Source organism: Panthera tigris, chromosome C1 (assembly GCF_018350195.1).
Source record: "Panthera tigris isolate Pti1 chromosome C1, P.tigris_Pti1_mat1.1, whole genome shotgun sequence".
Lineage (NCBI taxonomy): Eukaryota > Metazoa > Chordata > Mammalia > Carnivora > Felidae > Panthera > Panthera tigris.
In genome coordinates this window covers 147,443,427-147,460,856 of record NC_056667.1, presented here as the reverse complement: position 1 = coordinate 147,460,856, position 17,430 = coordinate 147,443,427, and the positions used below count along the sequence as shown (strand labels likewise).

Sequence of the window (17,430 nt, the reverse complement as noted above, 5' to 3'; positions counted from 1 at the left end):
AAGGATGGACTCTATGCACAGCAAAAGCACCATGAACAGAGTTCCAGTAGGTACGTGGCCAGGTTACCGGTTCATTTGCAGCGAGATGCACTCTGTGGGTTTTCAACTTGCCCCACTTCTTGCCCCCGCCCCACGCCAACCTGTCCTGCAGGGCAGGCACACACAAGTCAGCTGATCTCTGCTGTCTTGTCAGCAGAGAGGAATGGCTCTCCATAGCACACCTACGCCAGGGCAGCGAGGTGGGGATGGGTGGTGCAAACCTCAGCGGTCTGCCACAACAGTAAAAAGACAGGGTGCAGACAAACCCAGCCCCCTTAGTTCTTACCCCCAAATCTGTCTCTACTTGAGGGTGACCTTCACGCCCATCTCCCTTCTTGCAGAGCCTGGGTTAGCCCCTCCTCCCTACATTCCCCCACTTTGTTCTTCCCCTTACAGGGTCCTAGGTTACCCCACCCCTTCTGCACCCCTTCCCCTTCCCTTCCAGGTCCTGAGCTACCCCCTCTCCCATATCCTCCAGGATCCTGTATTACCATCCTCATCCTGAGTTATCCCCTCCCTCACATCCTCTAGGGTCCTGGATTACCCCTCTGTCATGTTTTGAGGTCAAAGACAATCAAGAACTACTTTTGTTTGGATTGGCAAAACCTGGATTTCTACTCATCTTAGATACTTTCTTAAACACCAGTAGAAGAAGGGATGCCTTGACAAGGATTTTCCAACAACAGCACTGGTGAGATACAGAGGATCTCCAAAAATTGAATATCCTAGGATACAATAATAAGTCACTTTGCTTTCCTCAGCAGGATACGTTTAGCAAATTCCTTAACATAAAAGTTCTCCACATGCCCCAAAAAGCAATGGACAAATGCTTTTTCTTCCAGTCTCTCATCTGAAAATCTGTTCTGAGATGCCCATACATCTCAGAATGTAGTCTGAATGCCAAAGTCAATACTTACTGGAGTAAGTATTAAATTTGCTTTAAATTGTTACCATGTGATAGCCCTCCTCTCTCTAAAAAAGCAAAGTAAAATCTGACCAAAGGGTCATTTTTCAACCAACAATAAGTCATCCTGTTTCCTGGGGTGCATGCACCATATTCTGTGGCAGCTTTGAGTGTGATAGGCTCAGCCGTCCATGGCCTGGGTCCACCTGCAATTCAGAGCTGAAGGACACCCCACCTCTGGGAGGGTGGGCAGAACCACAGAGTGGGAAATTAAAGCAGTTCCATGGAGACAAGAGGGCAACATCAAGGATGCAATACGACTCATTACCCCGGCTGCACGGTCCAGTAAGGAAATTAGTGTGAGCACCACCCTCCTCCAAGATGGGCCCAGCTGACAGGGCCAGGCCTCAGATTCAAGGTCCAGAGGCAGCGAGGTCCTACCCAGAATTCTGTCCAGAATTAAGAAAATAGTGAACTTTGATTAATACACATGTAGAACTAAACTGCCCCCACCTGCTAGGAAAAGGGAGGGCCATGGAGCTGAATAATCTACTCAATTTACAGTGAAGTAGATTCTGCTCTTCTTAGAGAGGAAACTAAGGGGTTTTAAATAACTTTGACATTAAAAAACCATGGTATTTACAATGACTAAACTTCTTTAGGAAGTACTAACTAGCCAACTAAAGTATTTTGCCAACTGCAATAGCATGAGCAACATAAAAGACACTTTAGAGGAGGTATTTCAGCCAGACTTCTCACTCCCCCTGACAGAGCATCATCCCCTTGCAGAAATTAGGGCAGGGGAGCCCTGGGAGCAGTCAGCCCATGGGCATGACAGCATCCTGTCTGGGCATGAAGCCCAGGGCCCCAGGCCTGCTGACAGACCAGCCAGCGAGCAGTAAGAAGGACTTCCCAGGGAACAACAGTATGAGGACACAGCACATCTAGGGTGAGCAGTTGGGCTGGCAGTGCAGGGAGGGGGACATTAAGCATGGGCTGGCACAGGCCACTCTGTGCTATCAGCCATGCCCACACCACGTCTGGTTGTTAACAGCTATGTCCCCAAAGGTGCGATCCAGCACCCAACTACACCCTCAGCACACCTGCGGCACCAGTGACTCAGACAAGAGTTTCTAAGCCAGCCTGGAATCCAGCAGGACACGGTCTCTGCTATGACAGACACAAGGAAACCAGAAGATTAGTGCCTTATGAGCCACCAGGCTCCTTACCCCTCCCCACCCCAACAACAAAATTTCTCCCAAATTATTCTGCAAGGTTAATGTTACTTGCCCGAAGACTGTATGTTTTTTAAAAAATTTTTTTAACTTTTTTTTTTTTTTGAGAGAGAGAAAGAGAGAGAGACAGAGTGTGAGTGGGGGAGGGGCAGAGAGAATCCAAAGTAGGCTCCAGGCTCTGGCTGTTGGCACAGAGCCTGATGCGGGGCTTGAACCCACAAACCATAGCATCATGACCTGAGCCAAAGTTAGATGCTTAATGGACTGAGCCGCTCAGGCACCCCTGGTTTTGTTTTCTTTAAACCCACTTGTTCACTCAGCCAACACCCATGTGACAAGCACCCAAAAGGCCAGTATCTAGTGGCTACCAGGTTTCAGGGCACAGAGTACATTTCCAACATCACAGGAGGTTTGGTTAGACAATACTAGATTAAATAGTTGCTGTTCACACAGGTAACCACAAGAGACAGGAAAATTTCTGCTCTCCTAAAGCCTACCATTTGGGAAAACCCACCTCTGACCAAACCAACATCAATAATCAAATTTATAAATGGTCAACTGTAAAGTGACCCAAAAGAGTCACGGCTGGGGAAGGCCCTGCTTACCAGACAGGCACATCTGCACATAAAATGGCAAATGCTAACATAGAAGAGCCTCTATCTCCCTATAAAGAATAAGAAATTCCGACCAGAAACACAGACAGTAGGCTCACAGACTTGAGAGTTGCCTGCAGCTTGGAAACACAGTTCCTCTGACAATTTGCAACAGCATGAGGTCACCAGTTAGGCATCTCTGATCATTTCAGTTTGGGCTAATCCACAACAAACATGGATATGGAAACAGTAACTTAGGCCGGGACTTCGTGGGAGCGATTACTTGTCATGGCTGAGGAATGCCTGAAACAGAGATAACACAAGCATCTGATGGGTTCTTGTCATCTTCCAGGCCGCCCTGGAAGCAGGGCCCTGAGATGGCCTGGCCACGCCTGGGAATGTCATGGAGCAAAGGGGCTCCACAGCCTGGAGGGCAGAGCTGTGGGTGGCCTCACGCGTCAGCAGCCCCCTCCTCGGTGGCTTGGTGCTTTCTGACAAGTCCTACCACTTCTTCCACCGGAGGGGAAGTGCTAAGAAGCTACCAGACTACACAGCAGGTTTTCCAAGGGCTGGACCCTATAAATAGCAACCAGACAGGAAAAGCAAATGGCCCCAGATGCTGGTGAAAGGGAGACCTACATAAGTTAAGCTCTCTATTCTCTAAAACCAGTAGAGATATCCTTTAAGTTTTCTAAAAACTGTGGGTTTACTACAATAAACCTCCAAATTAAATATTGTTATTATTTTAGATGAGCATCTTTAAAATCTGTTATACTTTCTTGTCTCTTAAAACTCAAGATAGAAACCACGGGCACCTGGGTGTCTTGTCCCGTTAAGTGTCAGACTTTGGCTCAGGTCATGACCTCATGGTTTGTGGGTTCAAGCCCCACCTCGGGCTCTCTGCTGTTAGTGTGGAGACAGCTTTGGATCCTCTGTCTCCCTCTTTCTGCCCCCCCCCACTCTCTCGCTCTCAAAAATAAAGATTAAAAAAAATAATAATGCTAAGATAGGAACCATCCTCTTCTGTGATGACATTTGAGGACTCTAGGTCATCAGCAGGGAGATGCTCAGGGTACAGAAGGCATAGGACTGTCCCTACTCCCACCAACCCCACAGGGACTGGCCTGAGTGACCAGGGGTCTCTATGGGTCTGTTGTTCCCTGTGTTCCCTCCTCTCTGGCTGTCAGCTGTCATCACCTGTCACCAGTGACATGCAACTTCTAGTCAGCAAAAGGCATAAAAATGACATTTTTGCAATATAAAGGAGATACACAGGGAGCACAAGGGTCTCTTCTGGCAGAAAAGTGGGGAAGGATTTTGTGCACAGATTTAGCCCTCCCACTTCTAGAACTGGCTGTGAGAGAAGGACAGGTAGCTGCATCTGCAAACAGGGGGGTGTCAGTGCACAGAAATAGAATGGGAAGGGGAGCCAAAAACAGACCAAGGAGACCCTCCCTGGTTACCCCATCAGCTGGTATTTTAAAGCCAAGCTGTTCAAACTAAATGTATACTCAACAGACCTGTATAAGCTTCTACAAGGGTTCAAAGAGAAATACTGAACCACTTTATTCATACGATGCTTCCAGTTTTTCTGTCATCTTCCCACACCCCTGACAGGCTCACTCACAGGATCCTGCCCCTGGGCTGTGGCTGGAGACAGACAAGCTTCACACTTGGTGCTTTAGACACAGAACACCACTGACCACACCCAGGAATAGGACCAAACAAAACCAGGAAGCAAAATAACTGCTTTTACTTCCGAGGGTCCCAGCAAAGAGAAACAGTGCACACAGTGGGGCAGTCCACACAGTCTGGGGACCTGCCTGGTTGCTGCTTGGTAAGAACAAGGAACAGGAGTGGACCCACACACGCATGCTATCGTTACCAGGGCCTTCTGTTCCAGAAGGCATTCGGGGTCAGGTACTGTAGACACTTCGTGGCCAATCCCAAACACAGACCACCCAATCTGGACACGTGCAGATGTGCCCTCATCTAAAATATCCTCTGCGAGATTCCAAAGTATTCTTTTGACAAGCACAGACCTGGAATTGGGAGGACCTGGGGTAGGAGACATTAATGGTCATTTTTGAAGGAACACAGGAGAAAGATACCAAGGAGAAAAATGGAGCAAAGGCAAGACTGGTTTTATTGACACACAGTCTACATACAGTCACAGGGTCCCCCTGAGCCTGAGAAACAGTGCTTAGCTTTTTCTTTGGTTTAAATTTAGTTTTAAAAAGTCTCTCAAACTTTTGGCTGATGAAATTTCCCCTAATGCCCGAGGAAGAGCGTGAGCTGCTTCTCAGGCTGCAGAGTGATCTGAGCGCGGGGCACCAGCCTTTGGAAGACACTGGCTGAAACATTACTCATCTTCTCATCAAGGCTGATGGGAGAGCTGTTGTTTCTCTTAGGGGTCTCCCCTCAGAGTCCCACGGGGGAGAGCAGAGCGGGGAGAATACTGAAATTCAGGACTGGTCATCAGAGACAAAACAATGTTCACACAGCACCCTCAAAGGCAGCCCTTCTCAGGAAAAAAAAAAAAAGTCAACGTTAAAGATCACAGATTCCGTTTCTCCTAAGTGAGTGCCACATCGCCATCATGGGTACTTCTCACGTGTCCCATCCCCAAGTCAGGCCCTTTAGACAACGTTCTACAGACGTTCTCTTCTTGCCCTGAAGCCATGTCACCTCAAACACTTGTTTGAGAAAACAAGAAAAAAGAGTCCCAGTCTCATCCCAGAACTAAGGAACCAGAATTTCTAGATGCAAGTGAATCATGTCAGGCTGGGGGGTGTCTTATCACTGGGTACATTCATTTGGGCAAGACTGCCTTATCTCCTTTAGTCTTTGCCTCAATCCTAGAAAGCGGGTACTATTTACCTCATTTGACAAGGAGGCAAAGTAACTCGTCCAAAGTTATTTAACCAGGCAATTGAAGGGCAGGGATTCAGACGTTCTGGCTCAGCACAAAGCAGAGTCATGCACTGACCTGGTCTGCTACCCACAACACAATATGGAAGTGGATGGACACTTTTCTTTTGCCAAATTACAAAGCAACCTGTGCTATTTAAATGGGTGGAGGAAAGACTCTGTGGAATCAAGAGTATTTAATTTTAAATTATTTTATATATATATATATATATATAAATAATATGTATATAAATATATATATATAAATAAATTTATTAATATTTAAATCTATGCACGTTGAGCCCAAGCATAATTGAACCCCATTTGGGGTCCTGCCCTCTCCTTGGAACCATGGCGCAGGCCACCCCCTCCCGACGTACCACAAACTAGCTTTATAAACCATGCACACGGCAGCAGCCTCAGAGAGAGGGCACCAGGAGGCTCTGAAGTGCAGGCCTGTACTTCCTGCTGGGGAACTCTGAGTATGAGTTACCTGATAAACTCGACACACTACCATTTGGCTTGTTAGGAATAATTGAGAAGCATTTGGAAATAATTCTATGCAGGCAGAAACAGAAGTCATACGCAGCCATCCTTGTTTTATTGTACTCATTTTATTGTACTTCTCATATACTGTGTTTTTTTACAAATTGAAAGTCTGTGGTAACCCTGAGGTGAGAAAGGTTTGTTTTCATAGCAGTTGCTTAACTTGTGTCTCTGTGTCATGTTTTGGTAATTCTTGCAATATTTCAACTTTTTCATGATTATATTTGTTATGGTGACCTGGGATCAATGATTATGACTCCCTAAAACCTTAGAGGACAGGTTTTTTTTTTGCAAAAAGTATTAAAAAAAATTTTTTTAATGTTGATTTTTGAGAGAAAGAAACAGAATATGAGTGGGGGAAGGGCAGAGAGAGAGGGAAACACAGAGTCTGAAGCAGGCTCCAGGCTCCGAGCTGTCAGCACACAGCCTGACACGGGGCTCGAACCCACAAACCAGGAGATCATGACCTAAGCTGAAGTTGGATGCTAAACCGATGGAGCCAGCCAGGCGCCCCTCAAAAAATATTTTTAAATTAAGGTCTGTACATTTTTTTTACGACATAATGCTACTACACACTTAGCAGACTACAGTCTAGTGTGAATATAACATTTTATGGACTGGGAAACCAAAAAACTCATTTGACATGCTTTATTGTGATATTTGCTTTATTGTGGTGGTCTGGAGCCAAACCTGCAATGTCTCCGAGGTATGCCTGTACACTAGGCGTGCGCGTGCACACACACACACACACACACACACACACACACACACACGACACAGCCCAGAAATGCATTTAGCACTCTTGGTTACATCTATTAAACAACAACCCATAACTTAAAGTCTTATATTTTGAATACCAATTCAGTCAAATGGAAAATTTCAAAGCAGCGTTAGCTGTGTTAATCTGACAAATAACCAACTCAGATCTTCATTATGATGCACTCACCTGGGGCTCCCCTCCCACACTTCAGTTAAATACATATATCCACGCCAGCGAAAAGGGACCTGGCAGCTTGTATTCACGAGTTGAGAGAGGCCCCGCAAGGCTGGAGTCCTGCTCTCATTCTATAAGGCAGGCTGCAGCCTTCCTTGCTGAGCAACTTTGACTCATCTGAATGTGAGGCTCCTGTCCTGCTCATAGTGCATTGTTCATAGGAAGACCACGTCAGGGAGGATACAGAAGACTCCACAAAGCGGAAACTACCATCTTATTTAGGTACTTCTAACAGAGATTCATCAGAAGTGCAAGAACTAATAGTCAAACTCAAAACTATTCTGATTTGCTTCAAAAAAAGTTTTACCATATTTGGGAAGTTTTAAAAGCTCTAAACTTCAAATGCCTTGTGATAAAATAAGAATAGGACTAACATGTATCTCAAGTAATTCTTAAGATAACTTAGGCCAAAATGGGGGCTAAAACATCAAGAAAGCTGGCCCAGACTACAAGCAGTGGAACCATAATTACCTGTTTCTCCCCACAGCGTGTCGGTGCCATTGACGTCTACCTCATGTTCCTTCTCCAGTCCCAGCAAGCACTGGACCACCTGTCAGAAGTGGCGAGGTGATTTAATGAGTTCTCACAGCCATATGTGCTTATTATATCCCATGCATCAAAGGAGAAAGTGTGTTGTTTTTTAACCATAATTATCTCATGCTACACAAGGAGACAAAATATAATGAAAACTGTTTTCAAGCATAATTCATATGCTATTCACATTTTCACTTTGAGAAGAATAAAAAAACCTCAGTGAATTTCAGCAACATTGTTCAGGATTACTAGGTACTCAGAATTCTAATGAATTCCAACATGACCCAAATATGCCAGCCTAATCAACAAAGGACACGGGAGATCATACAAAGTGCAGTTTCTGCATAAATCGCAGGAAGATGGTGAATCCGTTTTTTCACAAAGATGCAAAACAAAGCAATATATACCTTTTCAATAAAATAAAATAAAATAAATAGTATTGTCCAGAAGATTTTTCTACTGACAGCATCATTCTTCTTTTCCCTAGTTCTTTTCCCTTCTTCCCCATCAAAAAGAGCCTGAGATCACAAGTATGGAGGCAAGAGTGCTGGCTCGTGGGGAAAGAACACTATGTGAGCCCGGAGCCAGCATCCACCCTATGCAACAGCAGCAACAGGAGAGCATAATGAAGCCATTTCCCAGTCTCCCAATCCATACCCTATGGGTAAACTGCATAATAGCCCCAAGTATGATCACATCGTCATCCCCAAAAGCTGTGAATGTTACCTTATAGGACAAGAGGGAATCTGCAGGTGTGATTATGAATCTTGAAATGAGATGATTATCCTGAATTACCCATGTGTTCATCTCATATACACCTGACATAATCACAACTGTCTTCAAACGAGGGACAAGAGGAGTCAAGGTCAGAGGAAGAGATGGAATGACAGAAGCATAGGTTAAAGTGACGCACTTTGAGGGGCGTCTAGGTGGCTCAGTCGGTTAAGTGTCTGACTTTAGCTCAGGTCATGATTTCACAGTTTGTGGGTTCGAGCCCCATGCCGGACTCTGTACTGACAGCCGAGCCTGGAGCCTGCTTCGGATTCTGTGTCTCCCTCTCTCTCTGCCCCTCCTCCACTCACACTCTGTGTGTCTCTCTCGAAAATAAATAAATGTGAAAAAAAATTTTTAAGGTGACGCACTCTGAACATAGAGGAAGGGCCATGAGCTAAGGAATACAAGGCTTCTAGAAGCTCTAAAAAAAACAAGGAAACATTCTCCTATAGAGCTTCCAGAAGGAACACTGGCTTTTGGACATGTTAATTTTAGCCTTCTGGCCTCCAGAACTGTAAGAAAATAGATGAATGTTGTTTGAGCCACTGGAGTTTGTGGTCACTTGTTATAACAGCATTAGCAAATGCATACACCCTTCAAGGCTTCTGGTGAACATGCCCTGCCCTTTTCTAGGAGACAGTTACTGGCCCTGCTGAGGCTGCTTTGGCACAGCATTCCTCCCAGCCAGCTTTGAAACAGGTTGAGTTTAACAGGAGTTGAGAAAAAGGTCACATATGAATGTGGCATTCACTGTCCTCCCTGTGATGATTTTTCACACTTTGCATTCCCATGCAGATTTAGGGAGCACTTTAAAAAAGGAAAAACATCTCCATTTGCTTATTTGTGTATTTAACATGCTCTCTGTATATGAGTATTTAAAAAACACATTTATAGTTCTTTTTTAAAGAAACAATAAACCTATTACACAGTAACATTTAACATACTGTTATGAAATATGTATTTTTTTAAGTGAAATTACTATTTTTTCCAAAACTAAAACATATAGGGAGGTTGGCTGGCATTGTTTCCTATTTTTATAAATCTCTTTTATGCCTGTCTTAAGAGAAGACAGCTGCATTCTCTTATGTTTCTGCAATTAACTTGTTGCAGTATATTGTATTGGCTTAAATATTGTATATGTGTACTTTTAATGTTTTAAATGCCAAATTTAAGCCAGCTTTCAGTATGTATGCATACATGCACGTGTGTGTGTGTGTGTGTATATGTCCGTGTCTGCCCTTGTGTTTTAAATGCCAAAAAGTCAGCCAGCTGGCTCTGTACCCAAATTCACTATAAATCATTGTGGGTTCCAATCTTACCAAATACTGGCAACTCTAATTGCTTGAAGATAATACAGAGTAAGAAACAGGTGGAAGAGAACAGGTAAAAATGTTATTAAATCCTCAGACACATGGGTCAGGAGATTACAATTAAATCCTCAAACTAAGGGGACGCCTGGGTGGCTCAGTCGGTTAAGCTTCTGTCTCTTGATGTCAGCTCCGATCAGAAGATCCGGGTTCATGAGACAGAACCTGGTGTGGGGCTCTGTGCTATCAGCACTGCTCGGGATTCTTTCTCTCCCTCTCTCTGTGCCCCTCCCTCGTTCGCTCTCTCTCAAAATAAATAAACTTTAAAAAAAAGAAACTTAAAAAAAAATCCTCAAACTGAGAAATACTGACATCTACCAAAAATATGTGCTCTATTTAGCTACTGCAAGAAGCTTTCCTTCAGCACAGGAACTGTGAATGACAAGCATTCTTACATGCTACCAGAACTTTGAAGTCCTATTTTTAAAAATCCTTCAAATACTCAAGAACAATTTTAGCATTAGTATTCCACATGATTATTTTTAAAAGATCACAAGGACAAAAGAATGAATCAAAGAGAAAAAAGTGCAAGACAGCTGAGCTGGAGGGTAAACATGGAACAGAGGAGAAACTGGGATACTGCCAAGAGAGAGCCCGCCCTCCCCCCCACCAACTGCAGGAGTCCACATGCGCACCAAGACCCTGGACACCGAATTCTCTCACACAAAGGGTGGGATGTCAACAGAAGACCTAGACACGTGGTCAAACCAACTTCCATTTCTTGAAATCCTCCTTTTCTTTCATTCCTTAAGTGCATCATGGGCTAGCAACTAAGATAACTAAAAAAAAGCACCTGAGGGGCACCTGGGTGGCTCAGCAGGTTAAACGTGGGACTTCGGCTCAGGTCATGATCTCGTGGTTCATGAGTTCAAGACCTGTGTCGGGGTCTGTGCTGACAGCTCAGAGCTTGGAGCCTGCTTCAGATTCTGTGGCTCCGTCTCTCTCTGCCCCTCCCCCGCTCGTGCGCGCACCGTGTGTGTGTGTGTGTGTGTGTGTGTGTGTGTGTGTGTGTGTGTGTGTGAGTGCGCGCGCGCGTGCACACACTCTCTATCTCAAAAATAAATAAACATAAAAAAAATTTTTTTAAAGACAAAGCACCCAACCCATATTGGGCTATGGCTTCCAATTTCCCAAGAGTGTCCTCTCAGCGCCAACTCACCGAGCTGTGGCCCATGCTGGCGGCTGCTGTCAGCGCCTGCTGCAGGGCTTGGCTCTTCCTCAGTGCACCTGGCTGGGGAGGGCCTGCCGACCACTCACAGGTCAGCAGGTACCGGAGAATGTCACCATGGCCCCTCAGTGCGCTGTGCACCAGTGCGCACTGGCCTTTCTTATCCAAGTGGTCCACCTGGAGGGCAAGAGAAGGTCATGGTTTAGTATCACATCCCAAATGAAGTGCGCAACAAATCCAGTATCACTGCAGATGCTTGGTGGGGGGTGGGGGTGGGGTGTTCACATTCCAATGCAACTTTCTCTAGTGCACCAAATATCCATCTGAATTACTTCCTTGTAGTGAATGAGCCCTAAGGCCAAGGGAACCCTTTGTAGATCCAGCAAACACAAGGCACCCTCAATTCCTGTCTCTTTAGCAAAGGACTTAAAGCTCCAAGTTCTCTGGGAAACATGTGTGGGGACACAGACCAAAGCCTCAGCCAAAGCTCTGTGCTTCCCAACGCTGCTGGTGAGTAGAACACTCTAAATCTGCTGTGACAAGCTAGGATTTGGGGAGAATAAAGCAGTTCTTTAGTCATTGAAATAGGGGAGCCAGCAAAAGGCAGGGATCTGGAAAATCTAGCTATAACCAAGAAAGGGCAGGAAGGGACTCTGAAGGCCTTCTAACTGGGGAAGGAGGCCATGCACAGTCAGGTGACCTAGGACATGTCAGCATGTAAAGTGGGGCCTCAAAGCCAGGAAGGCCAGCTGGCCACAAAGTTAGTGTCTAAGGGCTGCTTACCTCTAAAGGTCCAAGCAGCAACAATGGGTCATTCCCTGTCTAACCCCAGGAATACTGGACTGGAAGAGGAGCTCAGGGTCCACCCTCACCTCACTTGCAAATTCTGGTGATACTCTGCACCCTCACCCAGAAGCTTTGCAGGAGACACCTGCATGACACCCAGCCTCCTCCTACAGAGCTTTTAGCGGTGAGGGGAGGGGGCCTGCTAGCCTCCACAGAAAGCTAAGCCACCATTTAGATGTAGAAATGAAGGCATGGAGATGTGCACTAATGCACCCGCCGGGAAGGCTTAATTGCAACATTCCCCTTCTTCCATGAGCTGAAGTCCCTTTACCCCAAATATTGTATTTTTGAGGGAAAAATTAAAAGGCTCTCATAGTTTCTATAAACCTAATTAATGTCTTCCTGTTGAAACTTAAATATCCTAATTAACTATAAAGACAAATACCAGCAATTTATTTCTATTTTTATTCAAAAGCACATCCCCTCTCTCCCAAAGAAATGCTTATAGCAAACCTAAAGAGAGTTTACTGTGAGCTTGGCACTGTTCTCATTTAATCTCTCAACATTAATGGTCCTAGAGTAACTTGTTTAATAATATAGTTACATTTATTTAATGCTCAGACAACAGCCCTGTGGTAGATACTGTTGTCATAATCATTTTACAGATGAGAAGCCTGAGGCACAGACTGGACAGTGTGCCCAGCATCCTAGCTGGCAGGTGGAGAAATGAGGATTGTGGGCTGTCCAGCTCCTGCAGCCATATGCTCAAGTACATGGCTTCTAAGACCCATGGAACTCATTTTATTGTTAAAAAAAAAAAAAAAAAAGACATGAAATGAAATAGGATAGGGTCTTTTAAACCGATCTAGTGCTCTGTTAAAATCTGTGATTGATGGAGTTCTAGGTCACCATTTCCAGGCTTTTGAAAGGATGACCTCTACTCACGCTGCTGTTGGCCTAGGGTCTCCTTGGTGTCCTGCCTCCCCATGGGTAGTATTAAGGGGAGTTAAGAGCTTCTGAGCAAAACACATGACGCCTCCTCTCCAAGGCCGCACACCTGACCACCAACATCAGGCACCATCACGCCCTGACCGAAGCAGGCAGCTCACTCTTTCTGTTTAGGTGGCAATTTCTATTAGTTGCAATTCGACAAAGCAGAGACAAAAGGGAGTCTGGCCCAGCTGATGACAATTCTAACAAGGCTATGAAGACATCCTCCCCCTCTCCCCACTGGGGAATGCTACCAGCTTACCCTCGCCCCCTTCTTGGCCAGCAGACAGACCAGCTTCATATGGCCAGCAGCTGCAGCATAGCAGAGGGCGGTCATGCCGTTCTCTGACATTCCCTCCAGGCAGGCACCAAATTCCAGGAGCAGAGTGACCACTTCCTCATGGCCAAGGTGAGACTGGACGCACAGGATTGGGGCATTATTTAACACTTCTGTTCTGTAGTTCACGTTGGCCCCTCCCAAAATCAGGAGACGGCTGACCTGTTGAATAATATCCCCCAACAAGATGAATTCTCACATAAACGTCAGTCACAACAGCATTTGGGGAGACAGGCAGTATCCTCATTCTAATCCAGGAGTTCCAAAACTAGAGTGTGCAACAGTACTATCTGCGAATGCACTGAAAATGCACATTCTTCATAGTGGAAAACTAAAAGGGCAGCTGCTTGGAAAACAGTGTGGAGGTTCTTCAAGATCTAGCAATCCCATTTCTGGGAATATATCCAATGGAAATGAAATCAGGATCTCGAAGAGATACCTGCACCCCCATGTTCACTGCAGCACTATTCACAATACCCAAAAGATGGAAACAAACTAAAATGTCTCTCGACCCATGAATAGAGAAGCAGAAGCGGTATGCACATATACAATGGAGTATTATCCAGCCTTTAAAAGGGAGGAAATCCTGTCACATGCTGCAACATGGATGAGCCTTGAGGACATTAAGCTAAATTAAAAAAGCCAGTCACAAAAAGACAAATGTATGATACCCCTTACATGAGGTACATAGAGAAGTGAAATTCAGAGAGACGAGCGGAATCGTGGTTACCAGAGGATGAGGGGAGGTGAAAAGGTTTTCTTTAACGAGGGTAGTGTTTTACTTTTATGAGAGGAAAAAGTTCTGGAGAGCTATTGCACAATAATGTGAATATATTTAACGCTACTGAATTCCGCACTTAAAAATAGTTAAGATGAGGGGCGCCTGGGTGGCGCAGTCGGCTAAGCGTCCGACTTCAGCCAGGTCACGATCTCGCGGTCCGTGAGTTTGAGCCCCGCGTCAGGCTCTGGGCTGATGGCTCGGAGCCTGGAGCCTGTTTCCGATTCTGTGTCTCCCTCTCTCTCTGCCCCTCCCCCGTTCATGCTCTGTCTCTCTCTGTCCCAAAAATAAATAAAAAACGTTGAAAAAAAATTAAAAAAAAAAAATAGTTAAGATGATAGGTGGCTGGTTGGCTTAGTCGGTTAAGCATCCGACTTTGGCTCAGGTCATGATCTCATGGTCCGTGAGTTCGAGCTCCCGCGCATTGGGCTCTGTGCTGACAGCTTAGAGCCTGGAGCCTGCTTCAGATTCTGTGTCTCTGTCTCTTTGCCCCTCCCCTACTCGCACTCTCTCTCAAAAATAAATAAATAAATAAATGTTAAGAAATTTTTTAAATAGTTAAGATGGTCAATTTTATGTTTTTTTTTTAAAACCAAAATTAAAAATTTTAAACACCCTGAAAAAAAAACCTTAAAATGCACATTCTCCAGCTCCACTTTCAGATTTCTGATTCAGCGGGTCTGGAGTGAGGCCTGAGACTGCTTTTTAATAGTTCCCTGATGATACGGATACTGTTGGTCAGTGGACCACACTTTGAAAAATCACTGTTTAAATAAAAATAGAAAATTCATTTTTTATGGCAATGAAATAATCACAGGATTAAATAATTAACAGTGAGCTAACAAAGACAAAAGTAAATGCAAATACTCTTTTTTTACAGGACATGTTCCTACAAGAAAAAGTAGAACATGTTAAAATGTTCCTGTGCCTCTGGGATTGTCAGCAGCACAAGACTCCCAGAAAATAATCTGTTTTTTCTGCTGATTACCACATCCACCACCCACTAAACTTGCTGTGTGATTTTCAGAAAATTACTCAGTCTCTCTGTGCTTCAGGTACCTCCTAAGAAAACCCAGCGGAATGCCATCCCATGCTACCCAACAGGTACTCTTGGTAACAACGTTGGAAGGTGTACTTTTAGTACTTCCTTGCCGACCACCTTAAAAGACTTTACCTGGAAGGTATGTGCTTAGAGGCAGAACTTTCCTAAAGATGTCTGTCATTAATTAATACTTCGTCTGCTTCTTGGAAAAAAACATTTCCTTTGTCAGTGTAATGCTGCTGGTGTTTTTACCACTTAACCCCCAATCGGTTTGTGGCTCTTCCCCCAGCCCACAGTTCTTAACCCTGCTGCACACAGAAACCACCTGGGAGCTTGAAAGTTTCCAGTGCTGGAGCCCCACCCTTGGAGATTCTGACTTGGCCATGGTACCAAGAGCTCCCAAGTGACTGCCGTTGGCAGCCAGGGCTGTAAACACATCAGGTGATAAATGCAGCTACAAAGCATGGGCTTGCTCGGAGCCAGGCACCCTCCAGCTGTGTGATTTGGGGCACGCTTCAACTGCCCTCGGCCTCAGTTCCCTCATCTGAAAAATGGAGATAACAGTTTCACTTCACTGAGCTGTTGTGAAGATTAAAAATGAACATGCCACACACACATACGTAGCACTTAGCACAGCCCTCAGCATCTCGTAAGTGTTAAATAAATATTGTCATGGTCACAGTCATCTTTTGTAAAATCTTCAGAAGGGACAAGACCCCAGGCCCCTGACAAGCACAGTAGGGAGCTCTGCCCCGGTGTCTGGCAACCCAGATCTCCCTACCACCTTCCCCTGCCCCTGCTATCACTAGCACAGAGCAGCAGGGAGATCTCCCACTTATTTGAGGGGAGACATAGGCAGCTCCTGTTAACAGCCACCAAATGGCACATCCAGAAGTTCTCAGGTACCTACAGCAAAGTCTCAGCTCCCTGAAAGTAGGTAAAACCTAATAAGAACAACTCCCTTGACTGTTGTGAAAAAGAAAACCACAAGCCCAAAATGGTGTTACTTGGGCCAGGCCCGGTCACCAAACTGGGGCTTTTAATACCTAACCTGACTGCAGTTGCAACCTCTTCCAAAGATAAGTCTTAGTCTATCAATAGGGAATTTTCTGGTCAGCACCAAAGAGTTAATTTGTCACAGGGCCCTTCTCTACCCACCAAAAGAGAATGTGCATAGTAAGACCCTCTGCCCTTTCCCCTGAGGGAGGGTGATCTTGTCTGGAATAATCCTTTCCTTACTCCTGCTTATAACTTTCTTGCCCCACCCTCCTTCCTATAAAGAGTTTCCATTTTTGGGGTGCCTTGGTGGCTCAGTCAGTTAAGCATCCCACTCTTGATTTCGGCTCAGGTCATGATCTCACGGTTCTGGAGTTCGAGCCAGCCCTGTGTGGGGCTCTGTGCTGGCAATGTGGAGCATGCCTGGGATTCTCTCTCTCTCTGCCCCTCCCCATCCCCTCAAAATAATAAGCTTAAAAAAAAACAACAAAAAAAACCCTTCCATTTTGTACAACTCCTGAGGGTGCCCCTCTACTTGCTAGGGGGGATGGTGCCCAATTCATGAATCCCTTAATAAAGCCAATTAGATCTTCAAACTTACTCTGCTGTATTTTGTTTTTTAATACCATGCAGAAGATGCCAAGTGTTTTTCCAAAAGTGTTAACATCTCAATGAGGTTTCTGATCACTCTAGGAGACAGGCTCTTTTGTGACCTCCATTTGGCAGGTGAGAATACAGAAGCTCAGAGGGGTAAAGCACAGATTAGCTCTGGGCACAAAGCTAATTACTGTTACAGCCCAGCGGCTGCAGCAGCTCTAGCTAACATTGCTCTGCCTTCAAGGAAGGGGTTAATGGTTCATCCCGTACATTTATTCCTAACCACATGGAAATTTCCTGATTATCACCACCGTATAAGCTCTCCCTGGATAACATTTGGAAATGGCAATGTTATCTATAAACTTCTGGGTTTAATGAATGCAAGAAAATTTAAAAAGGGGGGTCCAGGGAGACAGGCGAAGCAATGTAATCACGAAAACAGAAGCGACACTGGAGTCTCAGTTTTCCAAGCATACTGGAGGTTCATAGCAACACAACCGTTTCAAATGTGTATCGCCTATCATGTAGAATATGACCGGATCCTTTCCACCAAGGGAAGTCAGGCCAAAGTCCACGCCTAGTTCCTGTCTTCTCCCCTCCCTGCCTTTGGCTGAGAGAAAAATTCTCCCGAGTCCACAGCCTTGGGAAGGACGCCCACGGCCGGCATGCACTCCGATGGTACAGTGTGAACAAAACAACCCGCTGGGTGGGAGCCTAGAGGCACTGGCAGCAAAGACCCTAGTGGGCCGGCATGACCCTGGCCTGGTGAGGGGAGACGACAGTGTTAGAAATCACTGGCATGCCAGTAAAATTAAAATTCATCTACCAAAGTCATCATTC

General features: G+C 45.3%; 1 protein-coding gene across 7 annotated transcripts in view; it reads right to left on the bottom strand.

Moving 5' to 3' along the window:
- TANC1 (tetratricopeptide repeat, ankyrin repeat and coiled-coil containing 1) overlaps positions 1-17,430 on the bottom strand; it is a 238,939-nt gene that overhangs the window by 21,705 nt on the left and 199,804 nt on the right. For all 7 annotated transcript variants that reach the window (XM_042994515.1, XM_042994519.1, XM_042994522.1 and 4 more), the window contains 3 exons: positions 13,103-13,339; positions 11,056-11,241; positions 7,693-7,771 (listed from right to left, as the gene is read on the bottom strand). In XM_042994515.1, the coding sequence (XP_042850449.1) occupies positions 7,693-7,771; positions 11,056-11,241; positions 13,103-13,339 (502 nt within the window). The remainder of the gene's footprint in view (positions 1-7,692; positions 7,772-11,055; positions 11,242-13,102; positions 13,340-17,430) is intronic.